Raw genomic sequence first — 23,133 nt, forward strand, 5'->3', positions numbered from 1 at the left:
CACGGTGCTCATTTAAGGCAAGCCATGACTGTAACATTGTTTAGGGCCTTGAATAGGTGCTTGATAGGCTGAGTTCAGGAAACACTTCTTTTAAATGACGTCACTATAGGCGACTTAAAAACCACAGCACGTCTGTACAGAATCAAATGAATTACTTAAAACGAGGTTCACCTGCTACACAGTTTAGACTATTTGCATAAAACAGAATTCACTGAGCAGCCCAGGCAACAGGAATATTAGCTGAACAGCCGAGGTCTTCCTGAAATTACTCCAGGACGGGCGGGAAGGGTCTCCCCGGCCCGGTGGGAAGGCACCTTCCCCCACGGACTGCGCGAGGGGCTGGATCCCCATGGCCTGCGGCAAAAACCACCACCTGGGTGGCCCAGGTGCCCCCCCCCCCCGCCACCCACCGTCCCCCTCGGTGACCAGGAGGCCACAGCCTCCTCCAGTACACCGGCCGCTGGTGTCGGCCCAAACAGCGTCCGCAGCCGGAACCCAGCCGGCGATTCCCGCCGCGCCGGAGCGCGCCGCGCTCCCTGGGCCAGCTCGGGCCGTGGGGTCTCCCCGCACTCCACGCAGGGGCGGCGGGGCGGGGCGCGACTACGTCAAGAGCAGTGACGCGACGACGCAGCGCGACGCGGTGACGCACGCCCCTTTGTTGGCTCAGTAGCAGTAGCAGCGGCCGTGGAGGTAGCGCTGGGGACTGTTTTCCTTCGGGGGCCAGAGCGGAGCCGCGTCTGACTGAGGCGGGCGGCAAGCGGCCCCCTCGCTCCCTCCCTCCCTCCTCCGCGCCCTCCCCGCCGCCGCCAGCCGCCAACCGCCAACCGCCGCGCCCGGGGAGGAGCCGCGGCCCGCGGGGCCGGAGCCAGGCCTGCGTCCGGACATCAGCCGGAGCCGGAGCGAGAGCCGGGGCCTCGGCGTCCCCGCCCTCTCCCCGCCTCAGGGGCCAGCGTCCGCCGGGCCCCCGCGCGTCGCGCCATGGACTCGGACGAGGGCTACAACTACGAGTTCGACGAGGACGAAGAGTGCAGTGAGGAGGACAGCGGCGCCGAAGAGGAGGAGGACGAGGACGACGACGAGCCGGACGATGATAACCTGGATCTGGGCGAGGTGGAGCTGGTGGAGCCCGGGCTGGGCGTCGGCGGGGAGCGGGACGGACTGCTGTGCGGGGAGACGGGCGGCGGCGGCGGCAGCGCTCTGGGGCCCGGCGGTGGTGGCGGTGGTGGCGGCGGCGGCGGCGGGCCGGGGCACGAGCAGGAGGAGGATTACCGCTACGAGGTGCTCACGGCCGAGCAGATTCTGCAACACATGGTGGAATGTATCCGGGAGGTCAACGAGGTCATCCAGGTGAGGGTGGCCCCGGCGTGGGCTGGACCGGGACGGACCCGGGAGCAGATTCGGGTGGTCCGCGCGGCCCCAAGGGGCAGGCCTGGGCCTGGTGCGCAGCCCAGCCCGGTGCCTCCCGGCCCAGTCTCCTCCGCTGTCTCTGCTGGGGATAGAGCAGACATTCGCCGGGTGTGGGGAGGTGCGCTGGGGGCGGTGCTTTCCAGGTCCTGCTATGGCGGAGGCCTCCGGCTGCCTAAGACTTCTCTTACGGGCAATTCCTGCTTGTCCCTGGGCCGGGTGTCCTTCCTCTGGCCCTAGGAGCGCCTATAGGGGCGGGGCGTAGGTGGGGTGGAGGAGAGCTGAAGAACTGGGCCCTTAAGACGGTTTCCCCGGCCTTCAGTCTCACTTGAGAACTTTTGGAAGGGGTTAGAGTAGGCCTAAGAGCTGCTTGGTGTACGGTTGCCCCAAGTGGGCACCAGTTAATAAAGAAATGGATCTGCTTGGCAGTCTTAAGTGCCTACTTAAAGATGGGGGAAGGGAACTATTTCTCGGAAGAGGTGCTGATGGGTCTTCTTTTCTGATGGTGAGGCTTCTGCTTGCCTCTTTTTAAGTCCTTGCTATTCTTTTGGGTCCTGACTACTACTTTTTTCAGTTGTAGCATACTTGAAGCTGTTGGAATAGTTGCTGCAGCTTGCACACCCAGCCTTGCAGCTAAAACCACAGCAAAACGCAGTGTTATTGTGTAATATTGGACAGGACTCTGCTGTGAGTTAGTAAGTGGAGACTTTATGCTTCTGGACTCCTTTTCTCTGATAATTTGTATTTCGTGGTCAGTAAGTTGGGCTCGGTTTAAGTTGATAACCATATCTCATTTAACCTTCTCGTGGGTTAGATTTTGCGTTTTTGAACTTTAGGAAACCAAAAGTTTACATTTATTTGGAGAAAACAATTATGATGAGGGGTCAGGGGTATGACTGAAGAATAAAAATGGAGTCTTGATTCAGTGCAACTCTTAGAAAACACTAGTTACATGAAATGAAACTGTGTACGTGAGCAGCAGGTTACTGTTGCCTTCTGGTATGTCATTTTTTTTCTCCCTTAAAATTGGTTGGCCAATATTCACTGGCAAATTAGCAGTATGTCACTGCCTACTTGTTGAGTTTGCATGATTAATAGATTTTTACAGTACTGTTTAGTAAGCGACACTTTCTTTTGAAAGTGGAACCATCTATTTAGGCCTATTTGAAGAGAGTGTTTTGAATAATAGTAAAAAAAAAAAATCTGAAAATCTAGTACTATTACTAAAGAGTGGAAATCTCAAATTTTCTATAGATGATGTAGTTTGAGGAGGAAATTGAAGGGTTGTAGAAGAAAGATAAGTTTTACTGCTCTTTCTGATCCTAAAAATATGACAGTTGAGTTCTTAGGTCGCTAAATTGAGACATTTTCTTTTTTTGAGGAAACTGAATTTACAGTGAAACCCTGAATTCTCTTTTCATTTATTTACGATATAAAGTATATAGTAAATCTATATAAAATCTGATGTTTTCAAACTTTGTACCTAGCTTATTGGCATTTTAATTAACTTTAAAAATTCATGGATATTATTTAACTTTTTAACTTATAGTCTGTTTTCATGTAGGTAAATCTCATCCAGCTTTTTCAGCTCTTAGGTGTGTCCTTAATCACTGAGGCCAAACCTTACAAGTTCTTTATGTCACTTCTGGAACAGAGATGTAGCTAATGCATGTGACATCATTTTTTCTTTGTTAGTTTAGGGGAAAAGGAATAAAAGCGGATGAACTGAACTAAGGAGACCTACAAAATACTAGGGATTTTTTTACGTGTCCTACTTTAATCATGTTTTCATGCTGGATTTTTGATACAACTCTTTTTTTCCTCGTTTCCTTCATATTAAGCATGCTCTTAAGTAGGATTGCTGAAATAAGTATCTTTCCTTTGTTAAAAGTTCATATTTAGCAATATCAGTAAATCAAAGGATAGGATTTATCCCAGACCGTTTTTTCTCCAAATGGTATACACTAGGCAAATGGTACACTAAACTAGGCTTTGGTTATGTTACAGGTTATTTATGTTAATAGATTTAAACTTAAAAAGTTACACAGGTAACACATTACATTGTAAGAAAAAACTGATGGCGGTAAGGAGAAAAAAAAAGACAAAAGATTTATTTTGCCTGACACTGGGAGAGATACACCAGAATTTGAACTGTAGTAATTGTTCCAGACCTGTGGATACACTGTACATATTCTTTTTTTAATAATAACACAGTCAAACTTTGTGTTCTCTTTATGTTTTCAGTAGAAAAAAGCAGGTTACAAAAACAGGAGTGTCAGTTTTCTCCTGCCAATGAGTAATTATTTTTCAAGTGCTTACACAATTACATATCTAAACTAATTTATTTAATCAATCTGTTTTTATTGGTCTTCCTTTTTATTGTCCAGTTTCCATTTTTTGTAAACCTCATTGGGAATATGCTTATAGATATATCTTTGAATGTTTTCTTTTCTTAGGATAAATTGAATTGCTGAGTCAAAGAATTTGCTTATTTTCAACCATTTGATACATATTACCACATTGCTTTCAGAAAGATTATCATTTTTTAAATTTGCGTTTTTTAAACTGATGAGGTTGAACTTTTAATGTGTTTATTGGGCATTGGTATTTCTTTCATAAATTGCCCTTTGCTTTTGCTCACTTTACCCCCTTTTGGGATGTTTATCTTTTATTGATTTGTAAGTCCTGTTTATATTCATAGAGCCTTTAAGTTTTTCAATTAAAACTAATGTTGGTTTAATATGACAGTAAGTTTTAAGTAAGTTTAAAAACCTTTGTTTTACTTAGTTCACATCAGGGAGCTTACTGTTAATTCTAGAAAATTTAAATCCCCTTCTTCCCAGTGCTACTTTTTTTTTTTTTTTTCCAGTGCTACTTTTGAATCAGTTATGTTAGTGGATTTGAAAATAAATGTGCAGGAGAAAAAGATTGAATGTCAAAAGGATGCCAAGTTAATTTAATCTTTCCTGGGGGAATTTGATTACTTTTTCTGGGCAACAACAGATTAATACTGTTATTTGTAGATATCTGTGGGTTAGTTCTAGTCTTCAATCAAGTAAGTTAACACTTTTTCTTTTAGAAAGCTCTTCATTTTCTGGCTTTCTGTAACTCTTGTTATAGTCTGTCTAATTTGGTCTTGTTTTATTAAAACTCTTTGTGGCTACTTAGCTTACCTTTTGAACTTTTAAGAAAAGATCAGAGATGTTCTTTAACATATAGTAATGATAGAGAAGTGCTTAAAGCCCCTAATTTACCTAGCTACATTTACTTAACTAGTATTGTTCATATTAAAGTGGTTAATAATAATACAGTGGTTATCTAACGTAATTGCCTAAATAGCTAAGTAATTTATTAAACTAACACTAGCAACTCTGCAGTTGAGGGTTGTTTAAATTTGCTGTTTTGTGTTTGCACAGCAATCTTTAGCAGATGTTGGTTGTGCCTTGTGTCTGTGCTGGTCACTCTAGAGGACATGGTTCTTGCCTAAGAAGCATATGGAGGTGGGGAACATAGAGGTCCTTGGGCTCCATATCCAGAGATTGTTATCCATTAGTCAGGTCTGAATTGGAGCCTAAGCATCTCTATATTTTTAGCCACTCTAGTGATAGTTCCGAACCACTGGAATAGTCATAGTTCATCCAGTGTCATGATTTTGACTCACTCAGGGAGAATGAGTAGAGTGAGAAGGTCAAGTAACCCTTAGGAATACTACGTTTAAAGGCTGTGCTGAGGAAGAGGCGCATGGGGCTGTTGGATGTGAGTGGTCAGAGAGGAGGCATAAAGAGAAGTGGGTGGGCGTCTTCCTATTATTTATTATTCTAAATAACCTGTTTTAAAGACAACAGAAATATGTAACCTTTATGAGGGAAATTTTCTGTTGGCTGTTGATTTGAAATCTTTAATATTATTTCACCCATTTATTTATTTAACTAAAATATTTAATTAAAGAGCTTCTAAGGTGAGGTTTCATGCATAAATTAGAGACAGTATAGTCCAGTGTATTGTGTATTGGTACAGGAGTCAGTTCTAGCCACTGCTTTTCCTAACTGGCAAGTTAATTTACATCTCAGAACCTTCAGGTTTTGTTTTCCTTTGCCTGTTTTTTGGATCTGGAAAGTTAAAACAGGAGTGATGAACTAATAATGGATTGGTCTTTTTTACATTAATGCTTTGTTTTTCTAACATCCTTTTAAAACCTCAGTGAGTTGGAGGTGCTCATTGTTTCCAAGAAATTGAATTCAAGTGGTTGTATCAAGATGAATTTAAATTTGTTAACTTTTGGGGTGGGGGAGAGGGGAAGTAGTGTGTTTGTATGTATTTTGAAGCTATTAAGGTGTTTGGTGTGGTTTATTCCTCTTGAACTTTTATCTTTTCCCAGCTGATCTCCTTGAGCTATAGGCTTTAAATTACATTAATTGTTTTTGAATCACTTATGGCATTAGACCTGTGAATCAGAAACTAGGGGGGTGGGCTCCAGCAGTCTCTTTTAACAAGCATTCCAGGTGATGCTGATGCAAGCTAAAGTTTGAGAACCACTGGTCTAGTTGAAATTTAACAGCAGTATTTCTCCATGTGTAATGACTAGTGATAAATTACTAGAGAGTGGGTTAATGATGGAAGGCAGATTGTTTAAGAAACTAATAAAAGGAAAATTTCAAGAGCCTGCACAACACTTACTGGGCTAATCATAAAGGGGATTTGTTATCATTACTGTTATCCTTCAGATTAGGGTGGTTTTTACTCAGTTATTGCAAACATGCAAGCCAAACTAGTGACATCTCACATTCTAGGTTGGAACACTTGGGTTTTCTTCCACCCTTCTTCACCCCCTGGGATTTTTTTTTTTTTTTTTTTTTATAACAAAAATAGTTGAGAGAGTTTCTTTAGTTGATACACTGGAAGGGATGTAAGGTCTTGGATACTGTAAATGCAACTGCTCAATACTGTATAACATGTTGAAAATATGAGACTTATTCTCAAGGAGTTCACGGTCTCTGAATTTAGACACTCAAAGCTATTAGGTCAGTGCTAAACGGATAGTAGTAGGTGTTCATGGAAGAGAGATCTGTGGATGTTATCTGGAAGATGCCTAGGATTTAGATGGATAGAACAAATGGATAGGAGCCCTTCTAAGAAATTGAAGTAAGAATGAGGAAAGTGTGTCCCGGTGATGGTGAAGTCAGCTCAGGTAAAACAGAGTTTGTTAATTATGGGTGATACTGTTGTAGAACCTGGGAGGTTTGATACTATGAACAAAGGTAGGCAGAAGTCATCAGATTAGATTACTTTCTTCTGGATTTGACCTGTGGCAGCTGTATGTATTAGTTATCTTTAGCCCTATATTTCTACCAAAACTTAGTGGCTTAAAAACAACAAACATTTATTATCTCACATTTTCTACGGGCCACGATTCTGGCTTCAGCTTAGTTGGGTGCCTCGTCTCAGGGTCCCTTATAAGGCTGCAACCAACATATCAGCTAGATTGCAGTTATCAAGATTTGACTATGGGAAGATCCCATTCCAGGCTCACTTGTGTGGCTGTTGGGCAGGCCTGAGATTTTTCACTGGCTGGTTTTTGGCCAGTTCCTGACATGTGGGCTTCTCCAGAAAGTGGCTTACAACACAGTAGCTTCTTTCCTGTGGGGTGGGGGCCGGGAGGGGGGTGTGTGATAGAGAGCCCCCAGGATGGAAGCCACAGTCTTTTATAACTTCATCTCAGAAGTGACATCCCATCCCTTCGCCATATTCTACTTGTTTTAAGTGAGTAAGTCCAGCTCACACTCAAGAGGAAGGGATTACACAGAAGTAGGAAGACGAGGAGGTGGATCCTGGGGGCCATTTTACAGGCTACCTACCATGATATATATAATCTGGTTCAGTCAAGAGGTGAATGAGAACTACTGTAAAATGTTTATCCAATCAATTTATATACAAATGGGAGAGTATTACAGTAGTTTGGATTTTTTAGTTTTGAATAACCATAAATTATTTGTGTTTGGCTTTGCAAAGTATTATATCTTTAAATGATAAACATTCCTAATTACCTTTCAATGGCTGAGACTGAAAGAATAATTTGCAGCCTCTTAGACTTGGCAGGAATCTGAGATCCTCCAGTCGTTTGTTTGTTTGTTTTTAACTTTAGCTACATAGTGGAATCACCTGGGAATTTTTTCATTACATTTTTAATTTTGAGATAATTGTAGAGTCACATGCAGGTGCAAGAAATAATGCAGAGAGATCCCGTATACCCTTTTTACTGATTTTTCTGCAGTGGTAACATCTTGCAGAACTGTAGTATAATATAATCAGTATATTGACATCGATGCAGTCTACTCATTTTATTCAGATTTCTTTACTTGAGGATTTAAAAAAATGCTGGCACTCATAACCCAAGACTAAGCAAATGGGTCTCTGGGAGTTTGGACCAGGCATTGTCATTAAACAGAAGTTTTCCCTGGTTTATTTTCATGTACAACTAGGGTTGAAAGCCCCTGTTGTTGTCCAGTGTCTCTAAGAATCCTCTCTCTTTAACATTCCGGTCTGCTTAACAATGAGTAAATGACAGATATTTTGTGATGTAGCTCATTCTAAGTTTAACTCTTGATTTAGGGAAAAAAATGGAATTAAAATCTGTTTCCATTTTAACTTTAACCTGTTGTTCCTAGGGTGGCCCTTTGGATGAAGGTTTTTATTGTTGTTTTCTTAACAATTATTGTTTGGAAGCATGAAGGAAAAACTTCTTGAAGATAATCAATCCCCTTTTCTTTGTTCCTTTTATGACAGTGAACCTATATCTTTGAATATGTATGTTGCCTACCTCTCTGTTTTTCCATTGGACACTTTCCATAGGTATAGAATCACAGGCCCATAACTTTGCTAAGATCTTTTTTTTTTAAATAAATAAATATATTTATTTATTTTTTTAGGCTGCGTTGGGTTTTTGTTGCTGCGCTTGGGCTTTCTCTAGTTGGCAGCGAGCAGGGGTTACTCTTCGTTGCAGTGTGCGGGCTTCTCATTGTGGTGGCTTCTCTTGTTGAGGAGCATGGGCTCTAGGTGCGAGGTCTTCAGTAGTTGTGGCACGCAGACTCAGTTGTGGCTCGCAGGCTCTGGAGTGCCGGCTCAGTAATTGTGGCGCATGGGCTTAGTTGCTCCGCGACATGTGGGATCTTCCCGGACTAAGGCTTGAACCCGTGTCCCCGGCATTGGTAGGTGGATTCTTAACCACTGCACCACCCAGGAAGTCCCCTTTGCTAAAATCTTGACTATCTTGACACACTGTGTTACTATGTACCTTTACAAATAGCTTAATTATTCCCATTAAATGATGGGATAAATGGAAGAATGAGTAGTTAGGCTGACATTTGATGATCACTTACTAGGTGAGAGAATAATCTGTAATCTGAGGCTGCTTCTAACCTGGGATGACTGGATCCTTTGGAGCCCATGGAGATAGAAGTGGCAGTCCTTGCCTTATTTTATTTTCAGTGTTTAAAAAAGCCTACTGTATTTAAAACAAAGCAAATCAAAACTGCCCAAGCTAATTAAAATGCGGGCCAGTGTTAGATCTTCAATTCCAAAAGAATGGCACATTTTATAGAATCAGTAGATTTCTACAATCGTGTAATTTAAGTTTCTTCCTAAATTTTAGCTTTCTTCCTAAATTTTTATTCACCCAGTGATAGGTAGTCATCTGGCTTGATCTTGAATAACATTTCTTTATGTATCTTGGTGCATAGTAGATGCCCACTTGGTATTTGAGTTAAATTAATGGGTAGTTTGGTATCTTAGAAGGCAGTTTTAAAAGGTCTTATTGAGCTAGCAGCTGCTCTGGCAGATTAACTTTCAGAGCCCTACTTTTTTTCAGTTTTAAAAATGAGAATGCTAGTATTAAGGCCAAATACTGCATTGGGAGTTTTTTCGTGTAGTTTTTTTTCCTGTAATGTAAACTTGCTGAATAGCATTTTTCCTTTTTCCTATGTTCCGTTTAGAAGAAGTGTCACAGTGACCTGACATGATACATTTTGGCAAAAACTACAGCAGATAATGAGGTATTAGGTAACATTTCCTTATTACTAAGACATTTGTTTAGACAATGCTAAGAATAGTTATAATCTCAGACACTTCTCCCCAGGCTTGCTTTGCTGTCTCCTTTGAAACTGTCATACTTCTAATTCAGATATTAAATGATTTCAGTTACTTGGTAATACATCCTTTCTCAATCACAATTGTACATTTTTTAGGGGTTAAGTATAAGCTAGAGACTGAGAAGTATTTTCTAATTCTCTTAGCAAGTGTTTATAAGTAAAAACCTCTAATATGGACACATTGAAACTTGTGACATTTTGGACAGATATTTCTCTGAAACCCATTTGAAACCCAAATTTACTGCCTTCTCTCCTTAAGGCTGTTCTTCCTTTGATTGACTTACTAGTTAACCATTCTTGGAATTTGAAAGTCATCACTGATTCTTTTTTGCCCTGCATTTCCCATATCTAATTAGCCCTGATCAAGTTACCTCTGAAATTTATGTTATTCCTCTCCTTTTTACTAAGCCTAATCTAAGGCCTCTTTTTTTTTTTTTTTTTTTTTTTGTCTCCCCATGCGGCTTGTGGGATCTTAGTTCCCCAACCAGGGATTGAACCCCAGGCCAAGGCATTGAAATCGAAGAGTCCTAACTACTGGACCACCAGGAAACTCCCTAGGGCCTCTTTTTATTTTGCTTTTTTGTCTCTGGGCTTCCAGTCTGTCTATCATACTACCAAATACAAATATACTAGTCATTTTCCTGCTTAAAAAAAAAAGAGACTTTATTGTCCTCCCTGCTGCCACACACATTTCCTATTATACCTCTGGTCTAGATTCTTTAATACGGTGTTCATGGCTTCCCCATCTTGATTTCAGCTAATTTTTTCAGTCTTACCTTCTGTTGTTCCCGATTCTCCCACCAACCCCAATTGCACTACTTATAATTTCTTAATATGTAATACACATTTATGTTTTCCTGTTTTTGCTTATGCTGGTCCCTCTTCTTGTGATGCTCTTTCTCTTTTTAACTGCCTGATATAGTCCTACTCATACCCTGTTCAGATATTACATATCTCTTACCAGGTCCCTCTTCTCTACCATCACTGCTTTCTTACCTGTGTTTGCATAGCACTTCGTAAGGATGTTTGGTGTGGCCTACATGAGGCTGTAATATAGCCATCCCAATACCTAAGTCACTAGCCAGCTATGAGGGTTTTGAGGGTGAGAGCTGAGTCTTCATCCATCGCATATGTCACACTAACAGTCTCTGACATAGTAGAAACTCAGTGAATACATTACTGAAGTTTGTCCTTTTAGCAAATGCTTGCTTCTTTGGTTTCCTTATCTGTAAACCAAAGGGAGCCAGAAACGATTTTCTTCTGGCACTAATAAATTATTTTATGATTTCTAGATAACACCACAGTAATAGTGTAAGAAGATGGCAAGAAAAAAGTGTTTAAATTCCAAGAGGGCAAGCTTTTTAAGGCCTCTGAATATATAGCGACTGTTGTAGATTAAACTTTATTATTTGCATGTAGTTCCCTGGCACTTTATATGAACTGAAAGTTATGTTAAAAACACCTGAGTTCTTCTAATACAGTAGTTCTCAAGGTATGGCCTATAAGAGGAAAACTTTTTAAGACATTACTTGCCTTTTTTAATGTGCTGGGATTTGTACTGATGGTGCAGAAGCAGTGGGTGGGTAAAACCATGGGAACCTTAGCACAGGTCAAATCAGTGGCAACAACTATACCAGTAGTCATTTTATTTTTCACTGCCATACACTCAGTAAAATTGTCGGTTTCACTTATTGTCCTGGGTGAAGCAGTAAAAATTATTAGTGTTATATCTTATCCCTTAAGTACACACATTTTCTTACTAGCTTATGTGGCAAAATTGGTGGTATGCATAAAGCACTTCTGCATACTAAAGTACAGAGGTTGTCTTGAAAAACGTGCATTTGATTTGTGAGCTGAACAAGCTGCTTGTTTGATGGAACACCGTTTTTACTTGAAAAAAATGACTGGCAAACTGGTTATTCAGACAAATGTTTGTAAATGTTTCTTCAAAATGAATGAAATACAACTGTTATTTTAAGAAAAACTGCTTACAGTATTTGTTGCCAATGATAAAATGTTTAGTTTTTAAGTGAAAATTAGAATTTTAGAAAACTTATATCTGCCATTGTGAGGCTGAGAGCCTCCTGATGAAATACTGTATAATATGTGAACATTTAGAAGATCTGTTTAACATAATGAACAAGTATTTTCCAAATGACCAATTTTCCAGTGACCAATTGTGATATTTCACAATCATGCGTTGGTAAATGATCCATTCAGAGTTCAAGATAGATCATTGGATTTTAATATAGCAAGAATAAGAAAAGTTCTTTGATGTGGTTTCAGATTCTATTTTACAACTAGCCTTTAAGAAACGACCACTTTTTGAGTTTTGGTGTAATATCAAAAAGAATATCTGTACTTATCTGAAAAGGCTATAAAAGTTCTCCTGCTTTTTCCAACTACATATCTTTGAGAGGCTACATTTTCTTTATTCTTTAAACAAAACAACATACTTAAGGATTGAATACAGAAGCAGATATGAGAATCTGTTTTCTAGTTAGCCAGATATTATATGAGTTTACTATAAATTAGCAATGGGTTATATATGACAAGTTAGGAATTACTGCTGATTAGGAATTATTACTGATTAATCAGAAACATTTATGTATAAGCTATGTTAGATGCTGTGGGGGATATTAACAGAAATATTAGAAATGTGAATCATGAAATATTACTTGTTTGGAAATAGAATGGGATGCTTAATATTTCAAGGAAGAGCTAGCAGAGATACCACCTGACATATTCCATTTGTTAATCTGTTTATATTCTGACTTCTTACATTTCAGTGAAAACTCTATGAGAGCAGTGACTTTGTTTTATTCATTGCTGTAGTCCCAGTGCCCAGAACAGTACCTAACACATAGTAGGCACTTAGTAAACATTTTTTGTGTAAATATTTTTATTTCACCCCCGTCCTTGAAGAATATTTTGCTATGTTTGTAATTTTAGGTTGGTAGTAGTTTTCTTTCAGCACTTTAAAGATTCCATTGTTTTCTGGCTTCCATTGTTTGCGGTAGGAGGAAGCTAAGGAACCTTTAATCTGGATGTTTGTAATATTTTTTACTTTGTGTCTAGTTGTGGTTTTCTTTGTGTTGATCTTGCTTTGTGTTTTCAGATCCTTTTGAATCTGTGATGTCTTACGAGTTTTGGAAATTCTCAGTTCTGCCTTTATCCCCTTTCCTTTTAAGAGTCCAATTACACATACATTAGAGGTTTTTGTTATTTTCCACATGTGTCCAATGCTCTTTTGTGTATCTTACATCCTTTTTTCTCTGTGCTTCAGTTTGGATGATTTCCATTGACTTATCGTCTGGGTCTCTAAATCTGTCTTCTCCTTTGTCTGATTTGCTATTAAACACCCCTCAATTAATTATTAATTTCAGATACTATATTCTAGAGTTTCCATTTGATTCTTTTTTTATAGATGCTAATTTTCTGGTGATTTCTTCTTTTTCATCTGTTTTCCATCTTTTGCTCTATTTTCTCTAGCATATTAAGAATTTATTCCTAAAAGTTTTGTCAGCTAACTCCAATATCCGAATTATCTGTTAGTCTTTTTATATTATCTTTATTTTCCTCCCAGTTTTCAGTCAGGTGTTCCTGTCAGTTGACATATTTTGATTGCATGCCGAACACTGTATATAAAATATTTAGAGATTCTGGATGATGATGGATTCCTCCAGAGAGAATTTTTATTTTTCCTTCTGCTTGACAGTGAGAGTGATGAATGGTTGCCTTAATACAGTAAGGTTGAGTTCTAGCCCTGTTCAGTTTCAGTTTATCTCTTATCTGCCATTGGCCTTTTAGAGTCTTCAATTAAGAACCTGGTGTTTTCCTCAGCAGTCCCTTCCCTAGGGGGTCCCAAACTTTAATCATTGCCCCTCTGCCTTTCAGAGGTTTTAGATTTTTAGTCTCGGCCCTGTGCAATCCCAGGATTCAGTAAATGTCCTGGGTGGAAGACCAAGTGTTCCTCCATTCATTGAGACACCCCTTCAAGTCTCAGTATTAGTTTCCTTTTGTTGTTGTAATAAATTAACACAAAGTTAGTGACTTAAAACAACAGAAATTCATTATTTTACAGTTGAGAAAGTCAAGTTCAAAGTGAGTCTCACTGGGCTAAAATCAAGGAGTTGGCAGGCTGTGTTCCTTCTGGAGACTCTAGAAGAGAATCTATTCCCTTGCCCTTTTCACTTCTAGAGGCTGCATGTATTCCTTGAACTAGAATTCCAGCTAGACGGTATGACATTTTAAAGATTGGAGTAAGGAATATCTTAGATTTGGGAAAATAACAGAATGGAGGAAAAAAAAGATCTAATTTACTCATTTTTATGTAAGGGGAGACTCACAAACATAGACAAATGTGGTAATAACAGCTGATATTTATGAAACATGCTAGGGTGTTTTCACGTGTATTCGTTACAAAATCCCAAGAAAATAGCATTATGTCCATTATATAGATAAGTAAATTGAAGTTAGGGAAGCTGAGAAATGGGTTTCTCAGGGAAGCTCAAGAGTTTCTCTGTTAGAGACTGGTGGAGGTCATTGAGACTGGGTCTTTTTTTTTTTCTTAATTAATTTATTTTTGGCTGCACTGGGTCTTCGTTGTTGTGCAGGGGCTTTCTCGTTGCGGTGGGCGGGGGGCTACTCTTCATTGTGGTGCGCGGGCTTCTCATTGCAGTGGCTTCTCTTGTTGCGGAGCACGGGCTCTAGGCACGCGGGCTCAGTAGTTGTGGCTCGCAGGCTCAGTAGTTGTGGCGCACGGGCTTAGTTGCTCTGCGGTATGTGGGATCTTCCCAGACCAGGGATCAAACCCTTGTCCCCTGCATTGGCAGGCGGATTCTTAACCACTGCGCCACTAGGGAAGTCCTGAAACTGGGGCTTTTTGACTTTTTTTTTTTTTTTTAAAGTTATACAATTTTAATTAATTAATTAATTAATTTATGGCTGTGTTGGGTCTTCGTTTCTGTGCGAGGGCTTTCTCTAGTTGCGGCAAGTGGGGGCCACTCTTCATCGCGGTGCGTGGGCCTTTCATTATTGCGGCCTCTCTTGTTGCGGAGCACAGACTCCAGACGCACAGGCTCAGTAATTGTGGCCACGGGCCTAGTTGCTCCGCGGCATGTGGGATCTTCCCAGACCAGGGCTCGAACCCATGTCCCCTGCATTGGCAGGCAGATTCTCAACCACTGCGCCACCAGGGAAGCCCCGGCTTTTTGACTTTTAAAATAGAAGTTCTTTCTGCTGCACCAAACTTTTTCAGACTTTAGTTGGACCTTTTGACTGAGCCAAATTCTTGTACTTAAGTTTTCTTTGTATTTGTATACTGAAAGCTTTACAGTCCTAAAAGAATCTTTCATTTTAGCTAATTGACTGATTTTAGATGAGTCTCTTGTGTTAGTTATCTATTGCTACATAAAAAATTACCCTAATAACACTTAGTGGTTTAAAACAGCAAACATTTACTGTATTATAGTTTTGAGTGGTTTAGCTGGGTAATTCTGGGTCAGGGTCTCTGATGAGGTTGTAGTCATCCTGTCAGCAGAGGATGCATTTATCTGAAGGCTTGGTTTGTGCTGAAGAACTGCTTTCAAGATGTACAAAGATGAGTGGAGAACATTCCTTCCTGTCCAGGGTTCCTAGTCTAGGAAGGGCAGACATGTAAATAAATCCTTGATTATAAAGTCAATAACTCAGGACCTATCATGCCCACTTTTATCCACATGTAGCCTGATCTCAATTATATCCTGTTTCTTGACTTGCCCTGGCCTGGTTTTCATAGTTGAGTATCTTAGTGTACTGCCATTACCCAGAAATCCCACACTTACCAGTTTGTCTTTTGAGGTGTTATTTTTACATCAGGTCAACCCTGACGTGTTTCACGTTTGTTGTGTTTTGACCCCTGTTTGCTGCTTGGTTAAGGAAAGCCCTGCCTTCCGAAGAGACTAGTTGGTGTTAAGGAAAGAAGGAAAGTAGTCCTTTGTGTGGATAAGTAGTCTTGTTAGAAGCTATTGGAAGTTATTAGAAGGGTCTCATTAGCAAAATCAGAAAAATTGAAAGAATGTGAAAAGGGTGATATTGATGGAAAATGGGGCCTTGTGAGTGTAGTGTGGTCGCCACAGATTTTTCAGGAAATGCTGAATGTCTCCTTTTTTTTCCTGAGTGGTCATCCTGTTCAGTTTATGACAGTGTCAAAAATGTTCATACTTGGTCTAAGTTTATGGACTGCGAAAGAACACCAAATCTTTACCAATCATGATAAGCAGTAGGAATGGGACAGGAAATGGTGCTTATGAGGAACCTACTAAGCCTAGGGATTCTGAGCCTAGGGGATTCCAGTAACTAGGTTACCAGAGGATGCAGATTAGGAGAAAGGATTCTAAGCATGATAGATCAGGCTTTTCATAATTTGACCTTTATCTACCTTATCTGTCATTTCTTCACACTCATCTTGACATAGCAAAATAATGATAGTCCCTGTGAAATTTTTCTTTGTGCCTTTGTAAGGCTTTTTCCTTTGTTTCAAATGCTTTTCCCCTGATAAACTCATTAATACTTCATGACTCACCTTAAACATCATTTCTTCTTTGAATCTTTCCCTTTGAGTGGGTCTCAGGATTTTGTATAGACTTCTATTTAAAAAATAATCTCTATTATTCTCTTGCTAAATAGACTCTGAAAATCCTTGAAGGTAGGATCAGTGTATTAATTTTGGTATTCTCATTGACCAGCACAGTTCCTGGACCATAGCTGATAAACATTGATTTGAAGAGTCAAAATTGAATATGAATGAGTTTTCTTATTGATTTTATTATTGATAAAAATAAGTCTTGGTACTATCCCTATGTTTTTCATTTGTGAATTGTTCACATTCCTCTTCTGTTGACTTCACTGAATTAACTCTTCTGTCTTTCTCTGATACATTTTCCATTTTTTGTTCTTAACCAGTTATTTAAGGGAATGTTAGTCATCACAACTCTTCTCTGAAGTAGATGGTATTTTTACTATTTTATAGATAAGGAAATTGAGATTTAGAGGAATTGAGTAACTTGCCCAGGCTTTCATGGCTAGGTTCAGAACTCAGTATTTTATATCATTAAATATAAATAAAACATATATGAAAGTTATTGTATGGTGTGCTGGGTATTTCCTGTTTGTCTCTCCAGACCTGTTCTACCTTTCTGTCTCCAGCTTTGTATGCACCAGGAGACTGACTTGTACAGAATGAGTCAATGGGCTCTGTTTTGTGACTTCAGTGCTGTTGCTTATGAATCCAAATAAGTAATAAACCAGAGTGATATAGAGGCAGAAGTCTACTATTTACAAGCTGCATTTAAACTTTCCAGCCTGCCTATATACCACCTTCAAGAAAATTTCAAGCCAAAATTGCTATTTATAACATTTACTATTTTCTAGTCCAAATTAAGCATTTAAAAACAAAGTTTTGACATTAAATAATTCTACATACTTGGTGGATGTTATAGAATGTATATATGTAATGTAAAATTTATTTGTGATTTATGTATGAAATTACAAACTGAGACCAGTGGCCCACAAAGTCAGCATTCTCCTGACAGAAGCACGAAGAGGTTCTGGGAGAATAGCATTGTGAAATTGTTATGGATACGCTGGATAACAAATGCTTTATGTATTTAAAGGGAGATTAGCTGACTTGACTTACTTTGTTCAATAATGAGAAAATATTTCTTTTGTGATGTTCTTAGAGGAGTGTATTAACTGATAACTCACTATTTAAACTCATCTTATTTAATATGGAAGTAATATTCCTTTGAAAAGAGAGTATATATATAATATTACTTACCAGTCTGACTTTTTAAATATAATAATTCCGTTTCATTGGCCCTAAGCATTTTGTCTGTTTTCTATAATCATCTCAACTCACGTTGCATTAATGTAGTTAACACTGGGTCCTTGAAATATATGAGTACCTGAAGCTTGATTTATAATGTTGCATTCCATGCAACTGTAAAGCCAAAAGGGTGAAAATAGGACTTTAAAATTCACAAAAATCCTCTAGGCACCCTTAGGAATGAAAGCATAATATGTAAACAATAGCTAAAGAATGATGGCAGTAAACTTGCCTGATATTTGTTTCATGTCAAAGTCAACACAATTTTTGATTCACATAGAGTAAGATTAACAAGGATGAAAAGGATCTTTAAAGGTTATGCTGGCCAGCAACTTACCAAGTATACCACCTCCCTGTTAAGTGATCCCTTTTAGGATTAAGAGTAGGTTAAGCCTATTCTTGAACCTCCCTAGTGACTTAAACCCCCACAGCCACTCTAGAAGGGAGCGCATTTCATGTTTGAACAGCTCTGATTTTGAGTTTTTCCAGGTGTTAATATATATGTCTCTCTGTAGCTTTTTACTTGAACCTACCTGGTTCTAACCCTTCCTCATGATAGCCTTTCTATAATTTTGAAAGAACTATTTATCATATTGGAGATTACCAATGTGTTAAACTATATCCAGGCTAACATTTTTTGTGTGTGCAGAATCCAGAATAAAGCTTCTGCTTCACTTCTTATGGATTGTTGATTGAAGATTATTATGAACTGGTATTTTGGATTCAGACCTGTGTATGGCTGCTCAGAGTTACAGAAGGTAGAACATTGTAGCAGCACATACGCGCCCTGTTCAGTTAAATAAATGCCAGGCAAGGCAGAGGCAGATGTTTGTTCGTACCCTCATTGCAGACATTGGCAGGTTTTGCAGTAACAAGTAGATAGATAACTCATCTTGATGTGTCTCTACTATTAATAGTTTTGGGGTTTTGAGTTCTGCATATTTCCTCTGACTCTGCATTTATAAAAATAAAGGCAGTTGCTAGACAGTGTTAACAAGTCAACTCTGAATAAACTGTTTTCTACTGCCTTTTTTTAAGCTTCTGGATCAGTTTAAGTGAAGAATATTCTGAAATGGCAATGCAAATTTCATATCTTTGTGAGTCAGGGTTTTCATTCTGTGTAACCAAAACAAAATACAGAAATACGTTGCATGCTGGGGCCAATATGACTGAACTCTCCTCCATAAGCTCTGATTAAAAAAAAATTGAAACAGCCTTAGTATTCTAAGACTTGATACTTTTTTTTTTTTAGGATTAAAAAACTTTTGACAAACAGCTATTTTCTTGGCTCAAAATTCAAAAAGTACAGAAGATAAAAAAAGTAGAAAATCTCCCACCTTAATAACTACCTGATTCCTTCCCTCAGAGGTAATCACTAGTATTACTATCTTTATTCTTAATACTTTTCTCTTAAAAGTAGAACCTCCACAGTTCCCCTACCCTAATTTTTATGCTCCATTTAAGACCCTAAATATCATGATTATTTTATGAATTTCTGAGGTTAATGGGATCCTAAAAATAATGCTTCAGTTTAGTTAGAGAACAGTATATAAGTTGAGTATTTGATTTTTTACCTAGTATTTTTTTAGTGGCTACACCGTGCTGGGGGAATACAGATACTGGACAACTCTTTAAGGAGGCTTGTATAAATAAATTATAATACAGTGAAATGTACAACAGTAAAAATTACAAGGTCAGAGAAGGAATTTAGTGTTGTTTTCTGGGAAGGACTGACAGATCCTGGTGGAAGTGGGTCTGAAGCTAGGTTTTGAAAAATGAATAGTAACTCACTAGGCAGATGGGATTGGAGGTGGCATTCCAGACAGAGGAGGAAGATTAATGGAATGTACAAAAGCCAGAAGCTATTAATAGTCTAGGTTGTTGGATGAACAATAAGGAATTGAAAAGATTGCTAAAATTATTGGAAAGTAGTGTGGTAGGAGCTGGGGCTAGACAGGTAGGCAGTTTGTGAAAGGCTTTAGCATAGTGCTAAATGAGATGGGGCCAGTTGAAACAACTATAAACTTTTAATATAGGATTAGTGTTGAGAAGAGCCACTTTGTTGGCAGTATAGGGAGTAAATGAGAACAGGATGATATTAGGAAGCAGGGAGAGTAGTGAGAAAGGTATTACAATAATCTGAGCAAGAAATATATGATGAGGTTAGCAAGGCAGGAATGGAGAGGTGGGAGAGGTATTCAAGGTATTAGGAGGGTAGCATCAGTGAGAATTGGTGGATTATTTTATTAGGAGATAAAATAGTGCTGAAGTCTTTGGCATCATATAGAACTAAGTTTAGTTCCAACTTTGCCTTTTATCAGCTCTGTGACTTTGTATCAGTTATTTAACTTTAATAAATTGTCTTTCCTCATCTGCTAAAATGTAGCTGAAGCTTTAAGCAGCCTTCATTTAACTAACCTTCTGAATTAATAGTTCCTCCATTCCCCCAGTAAAACAGACCTATTTGATGTCCATGGCAAGCTATCAGCTTGTTGGCCTTCCTAGATAAGTAAAACTAAATGACAGAATTAACCAGTCACAGTAGACCTCATACTGTATGATGCTATTTATAGGACATGTCCAGAATAGGCAAATCCATAGAGACAAAAAAATAGAGGCTGGGTGGGGAAAGGGGAGAATGGGGAGGGACTGCAAATGGGTATGGGGTTTCTGGGGTGATGAAATGTTCTAAAATTAATGGTTTACACAACTATGCGTCACAACTCTGAATATAATCAAAACCACTGAATCACACATTTTGAAAGTGAGTTTTATGGTATATGAATTGTATCTGAATAAAGTTGTCATAGAGAAAAAAATCTAGTATACATATCACATTCACATTTTCCCAGTTGTCTTTCATAGCTTTTCTTCTTCTAGTCTAGAATTTAGTCAGAGATTATGCATTACATTTGATTATCATTACTCATTACCTGCTCATGTTTTTGAGGGGTTACAATAAGAAATGTGTAAATGGTTAGATTCCCTGGAAATAGAAGGGGAAACATTTTCCCTCAGTGTTTCTTTTTTTTTTTAAACTTTTTTTTTTTTTTTTAATTTTACTTACTTATTTATTTATTTATTTATTTATGGCTGTGTTGGGTCTTCGTTTCTGTGCGAGGGCTTTCTCTAGTTGCAGCAAGCGGGGGCCACTCTTCATCGCGGTGCGCGGGCCTCTCACTATCGCGGCCTCTCCTGTTGCGGAGCACAGGCTCCAGACGCGCAGGCTCAGCAATTGTGGCTCACGGGCCCAGCCGCTGTGCGGCATGTGGGATCTTCCCAGACCAGGGCTTGAACCCGTGTCCCCTGCATTGTCAGGCAGACTCTCAACCACTGCGCCACCAGGGAAGCCCACCCCTCAGTGTTTCTTAAACATGTAGCTTGGCTCTGTATTATTTTAGATGCATGCAAAATAAAATATTTGATTAAATTAAAATGACATACATAGATGTAAGTTTTTGATGAAGCTTAAGCCAAGCCAGCATTTTGAGATATAAAGGTACTTTTCAAAAAATAACTTTTAGAAGCTTCTTGAAGTGTGAATACTCATTTGAATGGATTTGAGCTAGCAGGAGGACTCTACATAGCTTTTAAAGATACTGTTGGTAGTTTTGTGTATAAATGTTTTACTCTGTCTTGGAAATTGGCCTAAATGGCACTAATACATTCTTTTAAGCCCCCAAATTAATCTAGATGTGGTGTGAGCAAACATTTTTACATAGAAAGACAGGAAAATACAGAATGATAAAATGCTGAAATGTGACTTTCATTCAGTGATTCCCAGTAGTATACTATAATCACATAGGCCTTGGCACTGCAGTAGAAATTTTCTGTGTGTAACAGTTGCCATTTTAATTTTGTCATTGAAAGTCTTCTTTGGATGCGATAGTTTCTTGTGTATTAAAGAGCAACCTCTATTTGAAGAAATCGTGTGGCATGGTTACAGAAATGCCTGCTGTATCTGTAACTGCTGATGGTATTAAAAATACTGATTATTTTGCCTATGGCAGTGGTACTATTTCTAGTTGAAAGAAGAGAATAAAATGGAAATCAAGAATAATTTATTTGGTATGTGGATGAGAGGGTTGCAGATCTGAAGTTCAGGTATTTTACTATAGAATATAGGTAGATATGTTTTCTGGTTCCTCCCTCCCCTTTATATACCTTGATTTTAATTTTTGTCAAGTCTGTCTCTCTGGCCTTTGTCGCTGTGGCCCATTGATCTGTCCATCTGTCTGTTACAGTGCATATTGGGTACTTCCAGAAGTATGAATTCAGTGATGCAAAGGACAGGAGGGCTGCAGCAGCAAAGGTAGGACAGAATCATTCCAAAGACAAGTTATTAAAGGATCATTAAACACATATGTATGAGCACGTATTGGCAGCAAATACCTAATTATTTAAGGGCATACTGTTTATCCTGTGAATCTTTATGGAAAGCCTGTTCTGACATGACAAATTTGACATATCTATTTACAAAGGGCACAGTTTTATTGTTTAAACCAGAAGCTTACTTGGCACTCAGGCAACAAAGTAAATTGGTATTTGCCACTATCTTTTAAAAAAATGCTGAATAATAGAAGAAATGATTAAATGGAGGAGGATATTTATGATATTTGCTTGATTCATGGACCTGGTTGATTTTCAGAAACTATGATGACAGAGGATCACATTTATTTTATTATTATTTTTTAAAAAGATTTATTATTTATTTGTTTTATTTATTTTTGGCTGCATAAGGAACACATTTATAAAACTGGGAGAAGAAGCAGGAAAGATCGATTGATCTGGCCATGTGTGTATATTTATGTATTAATGTTATATATCTGATTCTATTTTGATGGAAATAGTCTAAATCTTCCAGGTTGTCCTTTAACTTATATAAGGAATCTTAAGGATCCTTATTTAAATATTCGTAGCATTTACTTAGATATTTGGATCCATTTACTTGCTAAATGATAGCAGTTGTAATAGCAATTCCTGGCATTTTTCTTTTTTTTTTTTTTTTGTAAATACTGGGTTAGAATGAGAGAGCTGAATCCTAAGACCTAAATCACAGGCAAGGTTCAAGAACTTAGGCAGTACAATGCAAACATATGAAGAAAAAGAAATGAAAGCTTTATATATAATATGGTAAAATGTTGGATTGCTTATTTATTACTCTAGTATTGGCTGTAAAGTGAGATTTTATAGGGGTAGCTGAACGATACAGATATTTGCATCATTTTCTTTGCTGTTGTGCTTCTAAAAGAAAGAGGTTTTGTTTTTCTAATAGGTAATACAGTGCTTCTCAAGGCTTCCCAAATGAAAAGGCAGATAAAAGTTGGTATTTGGTTTTCAGTGAAGATTGCTGGGTTTTCAAAATGACCGTAAAACCTAAAATCTTAGATACTTATAGCCTAAATTCTGGCCCCAAAAAGCTGATGATAATAGTTACTTTAATAAACTATATACTATATTGAAGAGATCTAGTCTACTGTCGCTTGAATGTGGAAATGTATTTTGAAGTGAAGTTCCATGGTAAACCATAGTACAGATATTTTGAATAAATAGTGTTTAAGACAAGATGTTTTGGTGTATTTTAAGATGCCCTCCTCCCCGCCCCCCATGTTTTTTTGGTCTTAGAAACCTTTTTGGTTACTTTTTTAAACTTTCATATTTCATATTTAGCACCTTCTTTCAAAAGTATTTTAGGTATTTCATGGTCTAAATAAATCA

At 38.6% G+C, this 23,133-nt stretch overlaps 1 protein-coding gene across 3 annotated transcripts in view; it reads left to right on the forward strand.

Annotated features, from left to right (window-relative positions):
• Positions 1–434: 434 nt before the first annotated feature.
• The window catches only part of ARIH1 (ariadne RBR E3 ubiquitin protein ligase 1), a 117,014-nt gene continuing 94,315 nt past the window's right edge, over positions 435–23,133 (forward strand). Inside the window, exon 1 of one of the 3 annotated variants that reach the window (XM_082383582.1) lies at positions 435–1,347. In XM_082383582.1, the coding sequence (XP_082239708.1) occupies positions 979–1,347 (369 nt within the window). In that variant the 5' untranslated portion in view covers positions 435–978. The remainder of the gene's footprint in view (positions 1,348–23,133) is intronic. The other 2 variants (XM_082383581.1, XM_082383580.1) reach the window with 2 other exon arrangements.

Source organism: Balaenoptera borealis (genome assembly GCF_965194805.1).
Source record: "Balaenoptera borealis genome assembly, chromosome: 3".
NCBI classification, from domain to species: domain Eukaryota; kingdom Metazoa; phylum Chordata; class Mammalia; order Artiodactyla; family Balaenopteridae; genus Balaenoptera; species Balaenoptera borealis.